Genomic DNA, 15658 nt, shown 5'->3' on the forward strand with positions numbered 1-15658 from the left:
ACAAGCCATTTAAAAACCAGCGGCCCCATCTCCTTGCCATCCTTCAACAGCATCACTACTGCCATCGTCTTGCTCCCATAGATCATCAGCCCTGATAAATTACGATGGATCTTGTAGATACAAACCGTCAGAGTCCTTGATACTCATTTTTCCGACCCATTTCATCTTCATCTCAGAGTTTTTCTATCTTTTTTAACCTCTGCTTTCACCTTTAGAGGCGCCTCCTCAACCCAAAACCTCGGCATTTATAGAAACATAGCATTATAATTTTAAAATACAGAATATCTAGAATTGTGTATAATTTTTAGAATAATATGATTTCAACTCATTCGAACTCAAATTTCTTATAATTGACAAAAATATTTATATCATAATTTTAAACACACTTAATGTATTAAATAACAATCCAAAATAATTAAGTATATAAAGCGAAACGAATTGGAAGGCTTTTGTCTTCAATTATTATGACCTATAATTCTGATTAAACATCCCATTTGACATTCAATATCATCAATAGAATCATTTTAATTTACTTTCATGACTAAACTTTTATGTTCTATTTTAACCTGAATCATTAAAAAATACTAATTACATTATTTTTTATCAAAATGTGTCATGTTACATTCAAATTTATCAAAATTAATTTTTTTAAAAATTTAAATTCAAAAATAAAAAAATTATTAAAAAGTAAATATTTTTAAAAATATCTTTGATCTTCCTTTCTTGATATTGTAATGATGATAATAATAAATTATTATATAAGATTTTCCTTTCTGTCCCTTGAAAATACAATGATCTCGGAGGTAATGCCGTTAAAAACTCTATAAGACCCGTGAGATCCATCTTTCATCAATACCCATTTTTCTTTTGACTACTTTGAGATAACCTTGTTAATTGTTACAACACTTTGAGTGGTAGAATGAGTGTTACCAATGTTTTTAAAATTGGATCAATGGTCGAACTAGTCAAATCACTAGTTTATCAGTCTAGCCAGTTCGATTAAAAAATTATTAAAAAATTTTAAAAATATTAAAAAATAAAAAAAATTGAACCCAATCAATACATTTAATTTTTAACCAATCCAACCAGTTCAATGCCATTCTTCGGATTAGTACCCTAACCGGTTCTCAATTTGACTGGCTAATCCCGTTCAGTTTAAACATCATTAATTACAAACTTAACAACACTTCAAATTTAGGGTAAATTCGACCATTCATCATTAAATTAGGGGTAAGTTTTTGTTTCTATCACTTAACTAAGAAAATTTACAATTTAGTTATTGAACTATTTAAAAGTTTTTATTTAAGTCACTAAGTTGTTAAGTTTTTTAAAAAATTCCACCAATGAGCTCTAAAAGGTGATTCAATGATTGGTATGGTGGTCAGTACCCATTGACAAAAGAACATACCTTAGATCCAAATTAATCTAACGGTCAGTGTCGATGATTGGAGAAAAAAAACTGTTTGATTGGAGAAAAAAATTGAACTATATAAGAGAAGGGGAAAGATAACTTTCGATTATTGCAGACAATACGAACTGAGAAAGCTATCGAACATCGATTTTAACAATCCAGTGACTTAAATAAAAAATTGTGAATAGTTAAATGACCAAATTGTAATTCTTTTTAATTAAGTGACTAAAACAAAAACTTACTCATAGTTTAAACTAATGGTGTAATTTACCCTACAGTTTAAGAAGAAAGACCCACGAGATCCCCCCGAGCAGCGCCATTGTTACAAAACAAAGAGCTTTATCTTTCGGCCCAATAATAACAGCGAGCTTCTCGTTTTGGGCTGTCAAAGCCCAATTGGAAGAAATAATGGTTCTTTTTTTCGAAATGCTAGGCGCGGATGGATCAAATCAGGCAAATTAAAAAAACTACGATTTCTATTCTGAAATTTGTTTGGAGTAAGTGAGGGATGCTGAAGGCAGGGCGGCAGCTTCATTATTGTTAGTAGCATTTCAATTCAGTCCCCAAATCTGTTTTTTCAAAAAATGAGTTCTAAAGAAAGTTGCAGAATCGAGCTCCGCACTGCTATTCGCCAACTCAGCGACCGTTGCCTTTACTCTGCTTCCAAATGGTAGCCCTTCATAAAACCCTAAACCCACGCTACTCTCTCTTTGCTTTTTGATGAAGAAGAATAAGAAAGATTGAATTTTTGTACTCTTTTACAATGAACCCATTTTTCTCAATCTCTTAGCATTTTAGAAGGTCTTAGAAGATCTGTAGAACACTTTGGAAATGGTGCTTTATTTGACTTCTTGAAGTAGAACTGAACTTTTTTCTTTGGGAGTCCAATGCCTTAATCTGGGTTGCTAATTTTGGATTTGCTTTTTCTTTCAATGTGCTTTTTTAATGATAAAGTTATGTTTTTTATGCTGTCTTCTGGGAGCAATAAATCATTGGTCGGTTTGATTTACAGGGCAGCAGAACAGCTTGTCGGAATCGAGCAAGACCCAGCTAAGTTCACGCCTTCAAACACGAGATTTCAGCGTGGAAGCTCGAGTATACACAGAAGGTTCCGCACCAATGAGATTACTTCCACACCTCCCACTGGTGTTGCCTATGTGTCCACTCCGGTGATGGAGGAAGATGAAGCCATACATGGTGACTTTTACCTTCTTGCCAAGTCATACTTTGATTGCCGAGAATATAGGAGAGCCGCTCATGTGCTTCGGGATCAAACTGGAAAGAAATCCGTGTTCTTGCGATGTTATGCTCTTTATCTGGTTTGTTCACTTCTCATTTCGCTATCTTATAGTATTTTAAATGACTAGCTGTTCTTATGCTCCCTGGTTTTAATTGTGTAAAATTGAGTCTGATGATGTCACAGCTAGTTCAAATGTCAATTATTGTGTTCCGTATGCTTTAGTTGATCGCCTTTCTCTTGAGTAATAAGATTTGACAAACACCGGATTTAGTGAATGAGTGCTTTGTTTGTACCTCTATAACCTATTATAACAGTGGAAGCTTGCTTGTGGAGGAGAATAAGTTGTGGTGATTAATTTTTCTTCATTGATGAAGAAGCTTAACCTGGCTTCAAAGTATGAAAATTGAGGTTATGCAAGTATTTTATTTGGACATTTATGTTACCCTTTTTCCTTCTCTTTTTGGGCTTAATGGGGAAACATTGAGATTAGGTTGAGGAAGGAAATGACATTCGTCTTGTACAAATATAGGTTCTCCTGGCCCCAGTAAATTAAACTTATGCCATAGTACCCTTTCATAATCTTTTTGTTGTCATTATCAGTTCATTCTTATTCCTTGATCAAAATGTTAGAAGTACATGGATGGATGAACAACTTAGGTGCTTCCTTTCTTACTTGATTAACGTATTAAAAATACAGTTTTGATACATCATAAGTAGTCTATACCAAAATATTGGCATGTAGTTGGTAGAGTTGCTCCTGAAATTGAAAAATACCAAGCAAACTGATCAGAACCTATACTGAACTTAGTACTTGTAATGTCGTAATTACTTCTTTGAAGTTGATCTTAAGTTGGCATGGGGAGTTATTGTTGCTAGAAGGATGAAAATGGAAAGGGACCATAAGAAAGATTTTAGGAAACAACATTTAGGCTTGTTATTGTAATCTATGGAAATTTTTTTCAGGAAGAAAAAGGAAAAAAGTGTAAAGCCGGTATGAAATGCAAAGGCTAAGACTGTATGTGCGTTTGTGGCTGAGGAATATTACAATAGGGTTTTAGTTTTATCTCTTTGATTTTCTTACTTTTATCTTTTATTTTGATGTTTAAGTTTGTTGCCTGACAACTTCCCCTGGGAATCAAGACTAATCCACAGGGAGGAATCTTCTATCATCGATGCGTAATCTAATATCGAAATATTTGTATCATATATCGTTAGCACTTAGCATTGAATAAAGTATACATTGCTTATAGGCCTTCTATTTCTGATGCCAATGCTATGTGATTTCTTCAAACTATCTTATATTTTTGTGCTTTACTATTTGTATCGTTGAAGGCTGGAGAAAAACGGAAAGAAGAAGAAATGATAGAACTTGAAGGGCCCTTAGGTAAGAGTGATGCTGTTAACCGTGAATTGGTTTCTCTAGAGAGGGAGTTAGCAACTCTTTGCAAGAATAACACAATAGATCCTTTTGGGTTGTACTTGTACGGTCTTGTGCTTAAAGAGAAAGGTAATGAAAATCTTGCCCGCAAAGTTCTTGTGGAATCTGTGAATAGTTACCCTTGGAATTGGAGTGCCTGGTCGGAGTTACAATCCTTATGCACTACAGTTGACATCTTGAACGGACTCAATCTCAGCAACCATTGGATGAAGGAGTTCTTTCTTGCTAGTATTTACCAAGAACTCAGGATGCATAATGAATCGTTGTCAAAATACGAAAATCTACAGGGTATGTTTACTTTTAGTAATTACATACAGGCTCAAATTGCGAAAGCCCGGTATAGTCTAAGGGAATTTGAACAAGTTGAAGTGATATTTGAAGATCTTTTAAGGAATGACCCGTATCGAGTAGAGGACATGGATACATATTCTAATGTGCTCTACACAAAGGAATGTTTCTCTGCCTTGAGTTATCTTGCTCATAGGGTCATTATGACTGATAAATACCGTCCTGAGTCTTGTTGCATTATCGGAAATTACTACAGTTTAAAAGGGCAGCATGAGAAGTCAGTCGTGTATTTTAGGAGGGCGCTCAAATTGAACAAAAACTATTTATCTGCTTGGACTTTAATGGGCCATGAGTATGTCGAGATGAAAAACACTCCTGCTGCAGTTGATGCCTATAGACGAGCTGTGGACATAAACCCTCGGGATTATCGAGCCTGGTATGGTTTAGGACAAGCATATGAGATGATGGGCATGCCCCACTATGCTTTGCATTATTTTCGGAAATCTGTTTTCTTTCAGCCTATTGATTCTCGGTTATGGATTGCTATGGCTCAATGCTATGAATCTGAGCAGCTGCACATGCTTGAGGAAGCCATCAAATGTTACAAACGTGCCGCAAATTGTAATGACACAGAAGCAATCGCCCTGCATCGACTAGCAATATTACATAGAGAACTCGATCAACCTGAGGAGGCTGCATTCTATTATAAGAAGGATTTAGAAAGAATGGAAGCTGAAGAGAGAGAAGGACCTAATATAGTCGAAGCGCTGATGTTTCTTGCTACGCACTACAAAACACAGAAGAAATTTGAAGAAGCAGAAGTGTATTGTACCCGTCTTCTAGATTATACCGGCCCGGTGTGTTTCACCTTTATTCTTTCTGTTTCAAAATCATTTAGCCATTTTTAACAAGTTTTACTTATTTTGTTCATCTCTATTGTGATTGTAGGAGAGGGAAACCGCCAAGAGTTTACTCCGAGGTATGAGAATAGCACAATCTGGTTTTCCTTCCATGGATGTCGAGCATTTTCATCCCTGATTTTTCTTGTTCATAACCAAAAACACCAATGAAATCTTTGGGATATGCCAGTTCTAGCTGGCTAGTTCTTGGTTAGTAGCACTCTAGATGGCCTGGTTTTACATGTTTGTATTACTTGGAAAAGAATCATTGTATACTTTTCTATTGTTGTGTTGTAACATAACAACTCAAAACATCAGAAGAAAAAAAATGGAGCTAGAAGATGGTGATTTAAAAAAAAAAAAACCAAATTTAATGAGGCCTGATAAAAATTCACCACATTTGGTTTTATGAACTAGTAAATGTCAATTGTAGAGAAAGGCAGCCAGGGGCCATGAACATGATGCATCATTCATCATCTAATTTACATTTATTTTTATCTTTGCATTTTGATCTGTCATTCTAGAGCAGATTGGTTTTATGTTCCATTTCAATGTGTCATTTTGAATTTATTGATATTTTTGAAATAAAAATTAGTATCCATATATAAAAATATGTACAAATATCAAATGAATTATATTTGCTATAGTTTTCTCAGACATCATGGTATATTATAATATGATATCTAGAAAATATAATTAAATTATTTTTATACAAGTTTTTTTATTTTGATTTTTAAAAATTTATAATTTTATTTTGATATTAGAAAATTTATAATTGTATTTATAATTTCTTTTTTACATTATGGATTGATAACTAGAACGAAATCTAAAGAGCTCATCCATCATTTATATAATGTGAAATTCAAACTTAAGATTTTAAAATTTTCGAGCAGCAAAGTCTTAATAGTAATGCCCTAACAGCAATGCGACGACTTGAACTTGAACTTAAACTACACTTGAGATGGTGAACACTTTAACCATCAGATTAACATATAAGTTTAATATTATATTGAAGGAAATGAGATATGAGTAGAAATTAATATTAAAATTTATCCTTATAGTAATAACTATCTTATTCAAAGTTAAATATCTTAATCATCCAGCCATTAAAAAAAATTGTTTTTCAATAAATATAGATATGATGGAAATAAATGTCATAAGCTTTTTGTATCTCCTCTGCAGAGAAGATCAATTTACAGCAAAAATATTACAAAAATCAGTTTTGTTCATCCTACTTTTCTAACCGATGCATACATTGCCAAGGCAGAGCTGTGGCTATTGCTAAAATCACACATATTGCGAATATGGTCACCAGCAATAATATTAGCACTTGGTGGAACCTGGCGTCGTTTCCTTATCCTTCTCCTTTGCCTTCTCTTAGTCTTCGGAAAAAACTTCCCACCTTATGTCCAATCATTTTGAGAAACGAATGTTTAGGAGCAAACTTTGGAAGGAAGAAGAAATGAACCATTAGTCCTGCATCATATTAGACAAGAAATAGAGTTCATGCATAAGCACAGATGTGTCCAAGTCTAAATTTGCTCAAGCTTATACTCCATTTTGCATCTACCTGAGTGATATGTACAACTGTTGGATTAGTAATGGATTATGCTTGGACATTCTCAACCTCTCCAATGTGTTAAAATTTGACAATACAAATTTGTGACATTATATCTAGTATATATAAGGCATATTGGTCAAATAAACTTAAATCTCCTGCTTTCTACATTCTAAAATAATATAAAAATATTATATTAATTGTTATAAATATTTTATTATTCAGTAGATGTCTATTAAAATCAAGATAAATTTGATTTATTCTAAGACTCTAATAGTCATTAGAAGTAGAAATTTATTTCATTTACATTTCTTATTTCTATAAATATAGATTTTGAAGATATTTCTAATAATCAATAAAATACCTACTCTCTTTTACTCTATATTCTTTTATACGATAGAAACACCCCATCCAACCTCCATTCCCAGGACGATTAAATCAGTATTGAAAAAGTAAGGAAGACAAGGAGATCCTTGAGACATTCAGGAATGTCGAGATCAATTTACCACTGTTAGACGCCATCAGACAGATTTCGTGGTATGCCAAGTTCCTTAAAGAGCTTTGCACCAACAAACGAAAACTAACAGGTAATGAAAAGGTAAGTGTTTCTGAGAATGTTTCTGCAGTGCTACAGCGAAAAATGCCGATTAAATTCAAAGATAGGGGTATGTTCGCTATTCCATGCAAAATAGGCCATTTGAGGATCAAAAAGGCCATGTGTGATTTAGGGGCGTCCACAAATGTCATGCCTTTTTCTATTTATGAATCACTTAACGCAGGTTTTTTGACAAAGACATGTGTTACCATTCAGTTGGCAGACAGGTCCATTGTGCATCCCGAAGGAGTCCTCGAAGACATATTAGTCAAAGTCAATGGGCTTATCTTCCCTGCAGATTTCTATGTGATAAAAATGGAGGAGGATAATGCTCCTGGGTCTTCAGACATCTTGTTTGGGCGACCTTTCCTTAGTACTGCAAATACTAAGATTGACGTACGAAGCGGAACCCTCACGGTGGAGTTTGACAGGGAGATCATGAAGTTTAACGTTTATGGCACTATTAGTCACCCAAGTGAAGTCTTGGACGTAAACCGTGTCGACATAATTGACTCATCAGTAGAAAAAACTTTTGAGTCATCTTATGGAGATAAATCTAAAATGATGTTTGATGATTTTGAATCTGTTAATAAATTATTGGCTCCTATGGATACTAAACTTCTACCTTCTGTTGTGCAGGCACCAGATCCGAAATTAAAACCACTTCTCGAGCGTTTCAAATTCACATTTTTGGAGAATGATGAAACCATTGCTGACTTAAAAGGGATCAACCCCTTGGAGGAAAGTATGAAACCAAGGAAAGATGCGCAAGGACGATTAAACCCAAATATGGTGGATGTGATAAAAAAGGAGAATTTCCAAACCCATACAAATGAAAGAATTCATTTGGAACAATTCCAATTCTAGTTGAGGCGTCAAGCTAGCGACTTTAAACAAGCGCTTGTTGGGAGGCAACCCAATCTTTCTTTTTATTTTTATTTTTATTTATTATTTTCCTTTCTTTTCTTTTATTATTTATTATTTTATTTTATTATTATTTTATTTTAGTTAAATATTAATAAATTTCTCTTCTTCCATCTAGGTGAAATGGAGCGAAAATACAAAGAAAAAAAAAAGACAGAAAGTGTGCACCAAAACAACCCTATCCATGGTACCAAACAATTCTATTCTAGCCCAGAATGCCATATCTCTGCAACCAAACAGTCCTATTCTAGCCCTAGAATCCCCAAAACCTGTAGCCAAACACCCTTTTTCAGCAAATAAAACCCCAAAACCTTACATTTTTTTCCCCAAATTTCTCCATAACCGCCGACTCCTTTCTCCTCCACCACCCACCGCCGATTTTTTAGCCACCATGGTGAGAACCCGAAGCTGAATAGCCGTTGCACACGTCACCCACCCCGTCTACACCTCTTGCCGCTTCGACATCTTCTTCTCCACCGTGTGCGCCAACCGACGATAACTACATGGGGAGTTTTTCTAAATTTTTTTTCTCCACCTATTTGTTTTCACATCGAGGACTATGTGTTTTAAGTGGGGAGAGGCATTCTTCGTTGTTACTATTATTATCTGCTATTTTTGCAGTCATATTGTTGTTGCTGCTATTTTGTGCTCGTTTTTGCCCATTTATTTTAAGAATATCCTGCCGCTTTTCATGCCCAAGATTTTACCAGGAATTGCCTACTGTTTGACCTACAAGCATGATTCTTACCTTCTAAGGAAGTTATGATTTTTCCCATAATTGATGCCATCTCTACTGTTTTATTTTTATTAGGCTAAAAATAATTATGATTAATAGGGTTAATTCTATCTTGCTTTTCGTAAAATTGATCAAGTTTAATATAAAGTGAACACTTAAAATGATTGCATGCTTAATTAATGTTCATGGCTATTAGGTGATTATTGAAACTTATTTTTGACACTTAAATTTTTTCTTTCCTGAGTTCTCAAGAATTTTAAATATCGTTTAATTTTTAATAAATGTTTTCCATGGTTATGAGTACAGCTTAGATCGTGGCTGACTGAGTAACCGAGGTAGGGTGCTTGGGTTGTCATTCTACTTCGCGTCAAAAGATTGTGTGACGTGACAAGTAAAACTCCGCTAGCCAAGGTTATGAGTATGGCTCAAATCGTGACTGACTGAGTAACCGGGGTAGGGTGCTTGGGTTGTCATTCTACTTCGCGTCAAAAGGTTGTGTGACGTGTTGGGTAAAACTCCGCTAACCAGAAATAAATAATTTTAGGAGTATGTTGGGATGAGTAACCGGGGTGGGGTGCTTGGGTTGTCATCTCTCTTCGCGTTAAAAGGTTTAATATATTCCTAAGTAAATAAATAATTATAAAATTTTAAAAAAAATTAAAAAATCAAAAAAGGAAAAAAAAAGAAGAAAAAAATAAGTACTAATAAAGTTGCGCTTCGGGGACTAAAGGAGGAAATAATTAAGGTGTCTTAGTAGGTTTGGTAATTTACCTAAATAGCATAACTCAAGTCGATCTTAATTTTTGTGTGAATTAATTAGAATACTTTTTCTGTTTTACTTAAAGCAAGCTTAGAGGTCTCTTTATTTTTCATATGCATTTTTAACTAATTTTTATGAAACTTTGGAGTGGTATTTCTTTTATGGCAGAATCTAGCTTTCACAGTCGATAGGAACCATACTTGAGGGCAAGCATGGGCTAAGTAGGGGGAATTTGATAATACTCTAAAATGATGTGTTTTTATATATTAATCATGTGTTTATTTTGAGCTTGAGCCTACTAATTTGAGCTATTTACGTCTTTTTATCTTTTAGGGACTAAATTGGAGGCGAAAAGTAAATTTAAGAAAAAAAGCGTCAATTTGGAGATTAAATGGGCCAATATGCAACGTGGGACAAATATGGTGCCAAAAGTGCTAACATGGAAGACACAAGGACTTAAAAGCAAATAGAAGAGATTTTATTTTGGAAGACTCTATTTTATTTTATTTTATTTATATTAGGATAATTAATATTAAGATAAATATTAGGATTATTTAATTTTAGGATTTTATTTTAATTATCTTTAATTAAATATATTTATCTTTTTAGAATTTAAATTCAATTAGACTATCTCCCTAGCACTATAAATAGGGGGTGAAGTGACTCTATTTGGGATCCATCTTTTCTGTAATCACTCTCCCCCCCAAAAGTCTTTTGTTCTTTCCATTTTTTTTTCTTTCAATAAAATTTCTTTTTCCATAATTTTATTTGCTTTCCCACCATTATCATTAGCCACTAAAACCCTTCTAGCCAAAAGTTGTCAATATTTCCCCAAAAAGGGTTCTTGAGGCCTAGAATCCGTACTTAGCTTTTTCGCCAAGTATTCATCGTTTCTTCGCACTACGGGCTGACGCTTCCGTCCATGGCCCTTAAGAAGTAAGCTTTTTAGCATATGCAAAGGCGACCGCTTTGTATGTTTTGGAAGGATTGCATAGTCGGTTCGTTAACTTACTGCGTCAGAGGTTGGCGACCCAATGAGACAAAATGGCATGGGATTCGCCATTAAGAAGCATTGCTCTAGCATAGATTACTGGCTAGAGTCAGGTTCCCTAAAAATCGTAAGTCTAATCTTTGGAGCTGGTGGTCGTAGGCGTCCTCTTCCACTATAACTGGCTTACTTGAGTTGAGAAGGATAATCCAAAAGCCAAGGATTGAGCCCAAGGTGGAATGAGACAACCAGAGGCTGGAACTTTCCCATAAGAATTTCTTTTCTCTTAAAACTCTCTTTATTATTTTTATTATTTTCGTAATCATAATTTCAGTAAACTTTAAATTCTGTTTTTATTTTATTTTCGCTTCCAAAATCAATTCTTAAATTCTGTTTTTTTTTTATTTTTCCAGGAATGCAGGTTTTCTTGGGCACGATTCTGCCCAGGATTTCGAGAAACAAGCATTCGTATAATCCGGTCCCTGAGGATTCGACCCTACTTCCCCTTTACTATTTCTTTTTCGTTATTTTACAGGGAATAGGATATTTTTGGTGCTCTCAACGACCGCATCAATTAGTGATGGAAATGATCATGTTAATGGTATTTGGTTGAGTAGTTGGATTGCATAGTTTATAGCTTAATTTGTAACTAGGTAAGGTGTGATAAAATAGATGTGCAAAAAGTGATTCTTATACCCATATTATGCTTGAAATGGTTTGGTAGTTTTGGTGTAAATGGGATGAAGTTGAATAGGAGTCAACTTGAGATTGTTTCAAATGGTTAGTAATTTGTTGTTAATTGAATCATTGTTTGAGGTGCCTTGGAGGCATATTAAAATGGTATGCACATAATATTTTAGTTTATTTTGGATTATTGATTGAGGTGTCAATTGTGGCATTTTGGTTTGGAACATAGGTTGGTTGTTCTAAATGATTGCTTTTTTTTTTCTTATTTGATGCTTTTGAATTGGTTTGGATGTGATTAAATGGTTGTGTTGCTTAAGTGAATATAGGTTGAATGGATTGAATTGGAAAGTATTTTTCAGGTACACACGGCCTGAGACGTGGCTTGGCACATGGTCGTGTGCCATACATGAGCTTAGGGCATGGTCATATGGTCTGTAAAATTTTAAGTGATTTTGGTGTACGCGACTTAGAGAGTTACATGGTTTGCTCACGCAGTTGTGTGACCTATCCACATGGCCATGTGACCCACTCACACGGCCATGTAGCCTATCTCACACAGGCATGACTCTTGTACACAGTTTGGCAACAAGGCCGTGTGGTACATCCCACACGGCCTAAGCATTCACACATGGTCGTGTGACCCCTGTATGCAGATTTCTCCTTCTTTTTAAAACTTCCAATTGCCTGCTTAGTTTTGACCTTCCATAGGCTCGATATTAATTCAAAATTAATTGAATCACATGTTAATTTGATTATTATGAATTTCTATAATTATTTGAGATTTTAAATTCTAATGTGCTTGTAAGTGTTGTAATTGCTTGTAGCACCTTATTACTCGGGTTTGGCGACCGGACTGGGTAAGGGGTGTTACAAGTTAAGTTACCAAAACATAATTTAAAGCATATGTAAATGATTAAATATGTATTTTATCCATATATATAATTTTATATTAGAATGTCACATTTGGCATTTGTACTTTCATAAAATATCTAATGTGGTACTTGAACTATTAATATGTGTTTTATTATGGTACCTAGCGTTAACAACATTAGTGAATTATTAAACTAGACAATGAAAATTCAACTTTTTAAAAGGGTTAGTATGTAGTGTATCCCCTAAATTTGTTCAAAAATATTTAATTGGTACTTGGATTTTTTTTACTTAGTTGGTACCTAAACTTGTATTGTGTCAAACATTGCCCGAATTTGTTAACAATCTTAATTTTTTAAGGGTTAACATGTAATTTTCTGCCTAAATTTGTTAAAAAAGTACCTAATTGGTACTTGAACTTGTCCAAAAACTTCTATTTTTTTTTTAAAAATTAAGGGTTAATTTATAGTTTGCCCCCCTAAACTTGTCCAAAAGTACCTAGTTTGTACCTGAACTTGTGTTCCATCGCCTAGGTTGGTACCTTTGCACTAACACTGTTAGTTTATACTGACGTGGCATTGATGGTCAATCCTATAGTGACACATGACAGCTCTCAGTATGACATGTAGCGGATATAAATTAAAAAATATATAAATTTTTTAAAAATATAAATTAATTTTAAAAAGTATGATCTTTTTGACAAGTTCAAGCACAACTATGTACTTTTAAGATAAATTCAAGTACCAAATAGGTACTTTTAGACAAGTTAGGGGGCAAACTATAGGTTAACACTTAAAAAATTAATGTTGATAACAAATTGGCGCAATGTATGTGATGGGATACAAATTTAAGTACCAACTAGGTACTTTTGGACAATTTCAAGGGGGTAAACTACATATTAACCCATAAACTAATTTATGTATATATTTTTAAAGGTTTTTATATATTTTTTTATTTATGTCTGCCATGTGTCACTATAGGATTGGGCATCACTGCCACACCAGCACACACACTAACATTGTATCAACCTGGGAGATGGAATACAAGTTCAGATACCAACTAAGTAAAAAAAAATTTTTCAAGTGCAAACTTGATACTTTTGGACAAATTCATGGGGCAAACTACATGTTAACCCTTTTTAAAATAATCAATTCTTTTTCCACATAAAAAATAGACTACCTCTTGTGTCTTCCTCCAAGATTACATACGGGTAAACTACCTTGTTAATCAATCTAAATATGCTCGTTCCTATTTTGGTCACCTTAAATTGTTTTTTATTATTTTGGTCACTCAAATAGAAATTAATCAAATTGGTCATTCCACCGTGAAATGGTAACAAAAGCCTAACAGTGAATTTCCACCCAAAATCTTTTCATATAGATACACTATTAATCTTTCATTACAATTTAACAGTGGGGTGACCAATTTGATTAATTTTATGTCTATATCCTACTAGAGTTAAATGGTAAATAGAATATTCATGCCTTTGGGATGCTTATAACTAACTTTTTATTTTATATGTCAACAAAGAATATAAAAACAAAAAAATTCCAGGGGTGAAGCCAAAAAAATTTTTTAAGGGAGGCCGAAATGAAATTTTAATTTTTAATAGTCTATATTTTTATAATTTTTAAAATATTAAATCAAATTTTTAGAATTTTAGGGGGCCAAAGTATAATTTTATATTTACTAATTTAAAATTTAAAAAAAATTTAAAAGACCTAAATAATAATTTTGGTCAGAACCTTGCTAACCCCTAGATTTACCTCTAAAAAATTCATTATCTAAATTTACCTTACCATGAATTAAACCTGCAGAAAAAAATCATAAATTTCATAATCTAATTTTGCCTTTTACCATAAATTACACATGCAGAAAAAATCATTAAATTATTATGATTGAAAAAAAAAAGGTAATATGCTTTGTTTTATTATATTTAAATTGCTCTAAACTTATGCAACAATAAAATTTACTTAGAAATAAGGTATTGGTCGAAATTAAAGTTCTTTTGATTATAAAAAAAATAGAAATAAGTATAATTTAAATGTTAAGATAAGTGAATATTATGATTTTTATTTATTTTTCATTACCAATAAAAGTGGATACTTTTTCATGAGAATCAATTATGGAAATTTAAATTTCATATTTGCTAAAAATAAATTGATAATATGTTACCTAAAGTTATTAAATATAAATAAATTATATATTTTATAACTTTATTACTTAAAAATTATAAATTTTTTGATTCCCTTAGATTTCAAACATACTCTTAAGTTAAAAGATCTTCACGGTTATATTCGCTTATACGTTAAGACTTGCAACTCAAATTAAGTATGCTTTAGTTTGAATGGATGGTGAGATTGACTTTGTGAGAATAAAAATAGCAGTGGTGGTGAAATTAATTATGATAGTAGAAAAATTAAATTAATAGTGAAATATATGTTTGGATTCGAACGCAACAATAACGATAATGTGAAAGTAGAAAATGATCATTAAAGACATTAAATTAAAAAAAGTGTATAAGTATAATAAAAAAATTAAAAATGACTGAAATCATATTTATATATTAAATTGTATTTCTGTTAAAGATTAGTATTCTGTCCATTATTAGTGGAGGTTTTTTAACTCCACAAGTAGAATTTAGTACATGACATATGTCTGTTTTAATTTTTTTAATATTCCCTTTAAAAAATTAGTCCCTAAAATGATAAATTTTCTTTATAATCTCTTTAAAAATTATGGAATAGTGTGGTTATTTTTTTTCTCAATCATCAATATTCATTAATAGAAGCAATCAAACAAAGTTCACAAATCAGGGCTTAGCCATCCCCACATACAAAAGAACGAATTACGATCGATCAACCCTTGAGTTGGCGAGAGCATCAGCCCAACAATTCAGGCTTTTCGGAGCATACACGAATATAATTTTAGGAATCAAACAAATGAATTGATCAATATTCTTGAAAGTTTCAGCCAACTTCCATGGTCTAAGGGCCGAATTAGAGCACCATGGCATAGACAAAGCAGAATTCGACTCCACAATCATTTTTTTTGTGCCCAACAAGCTAGTCTTTACGAATGTTTCTAGAGCAATACAAGTTGCCATTAATACGATACAATGATAAATTTATATTATAATCTCCCTGCATAAATTGCTACCTATTTATTTTATTTTTCCTTACCTTGGTACATAAATTTATTTAGTCATAATTAATACATAAATTACTTCTTCTTTTTTTCACGTTGGTATCTCCATTCGTCAAA

General features: G+C 33.0%; 1 protein-coding gene across 1 annotated transcript; it reads left to right on the forward strand.

Moving 5' to 3' along the window:
• The first annotated feature begins 1729 nt into the window (after window positions 1-1729).
• Window positions 1730-5781, forward strand: LOC107897813 (anaphase-promoting complex subunit 8). The gene is made up of 4 exons (XM_016823388.2): window positions 1730-2081; window positions 2424-2730; window positions 3984-5234; window positions 5326-5781. The coding sequence occupies exons 1-4, from the start codon at window positions 1996-1998 to the stop codon at window positions 5413-5415; spliced, it is 1734 nt and encodes a 577-aa protein (XP_016678877.2). The 5' UTR covers window positions 1730-1995; the 3' UTR covers window positions 5416-5781.
• The last annotated feature ends 9877 nt before the right edge of the window (window positions 5782-15658 follow it).

This window comes from Gossypium hirsutum, chromosome A10, assembly GCF_007990345.1.
Source record: "Gossypium hirsutum isolate 1008001.06 chromosome A10, Gossypium_hirsutum_v2.1, whole genome shotgun sequence".
Lineage (NCBI taxonomy): Eukaryota > Viridiplantae > Streptophyta > Magnoliopsida > Malvales > Malvaceae > Gossypium > Gossypium hirsutum.

Coding starts and splice junctions, on each gene's coding strand:
- LOC107897813 (XM_016823388.2), top strand. CDS start 1,996: ATGAGTTCTAAAGAAAGTTGCAGAATCGAGCTCCGCACTGCTATTCGC. Junction 2,731..3,983: donor GATGTTATGCTCTTTATCTG/GTTTGTTCACTT, acceptor GTATCGTTGAAG/GCTGGAGAAAAACGGAAAGA. Junction 5,235..5,325: donor TTCTAGATTATACCGGCCCG/GTGTGTTTCACC, acceptor TTGTGATTGTAG/GAGAGGGAAACCGCCAAGAG.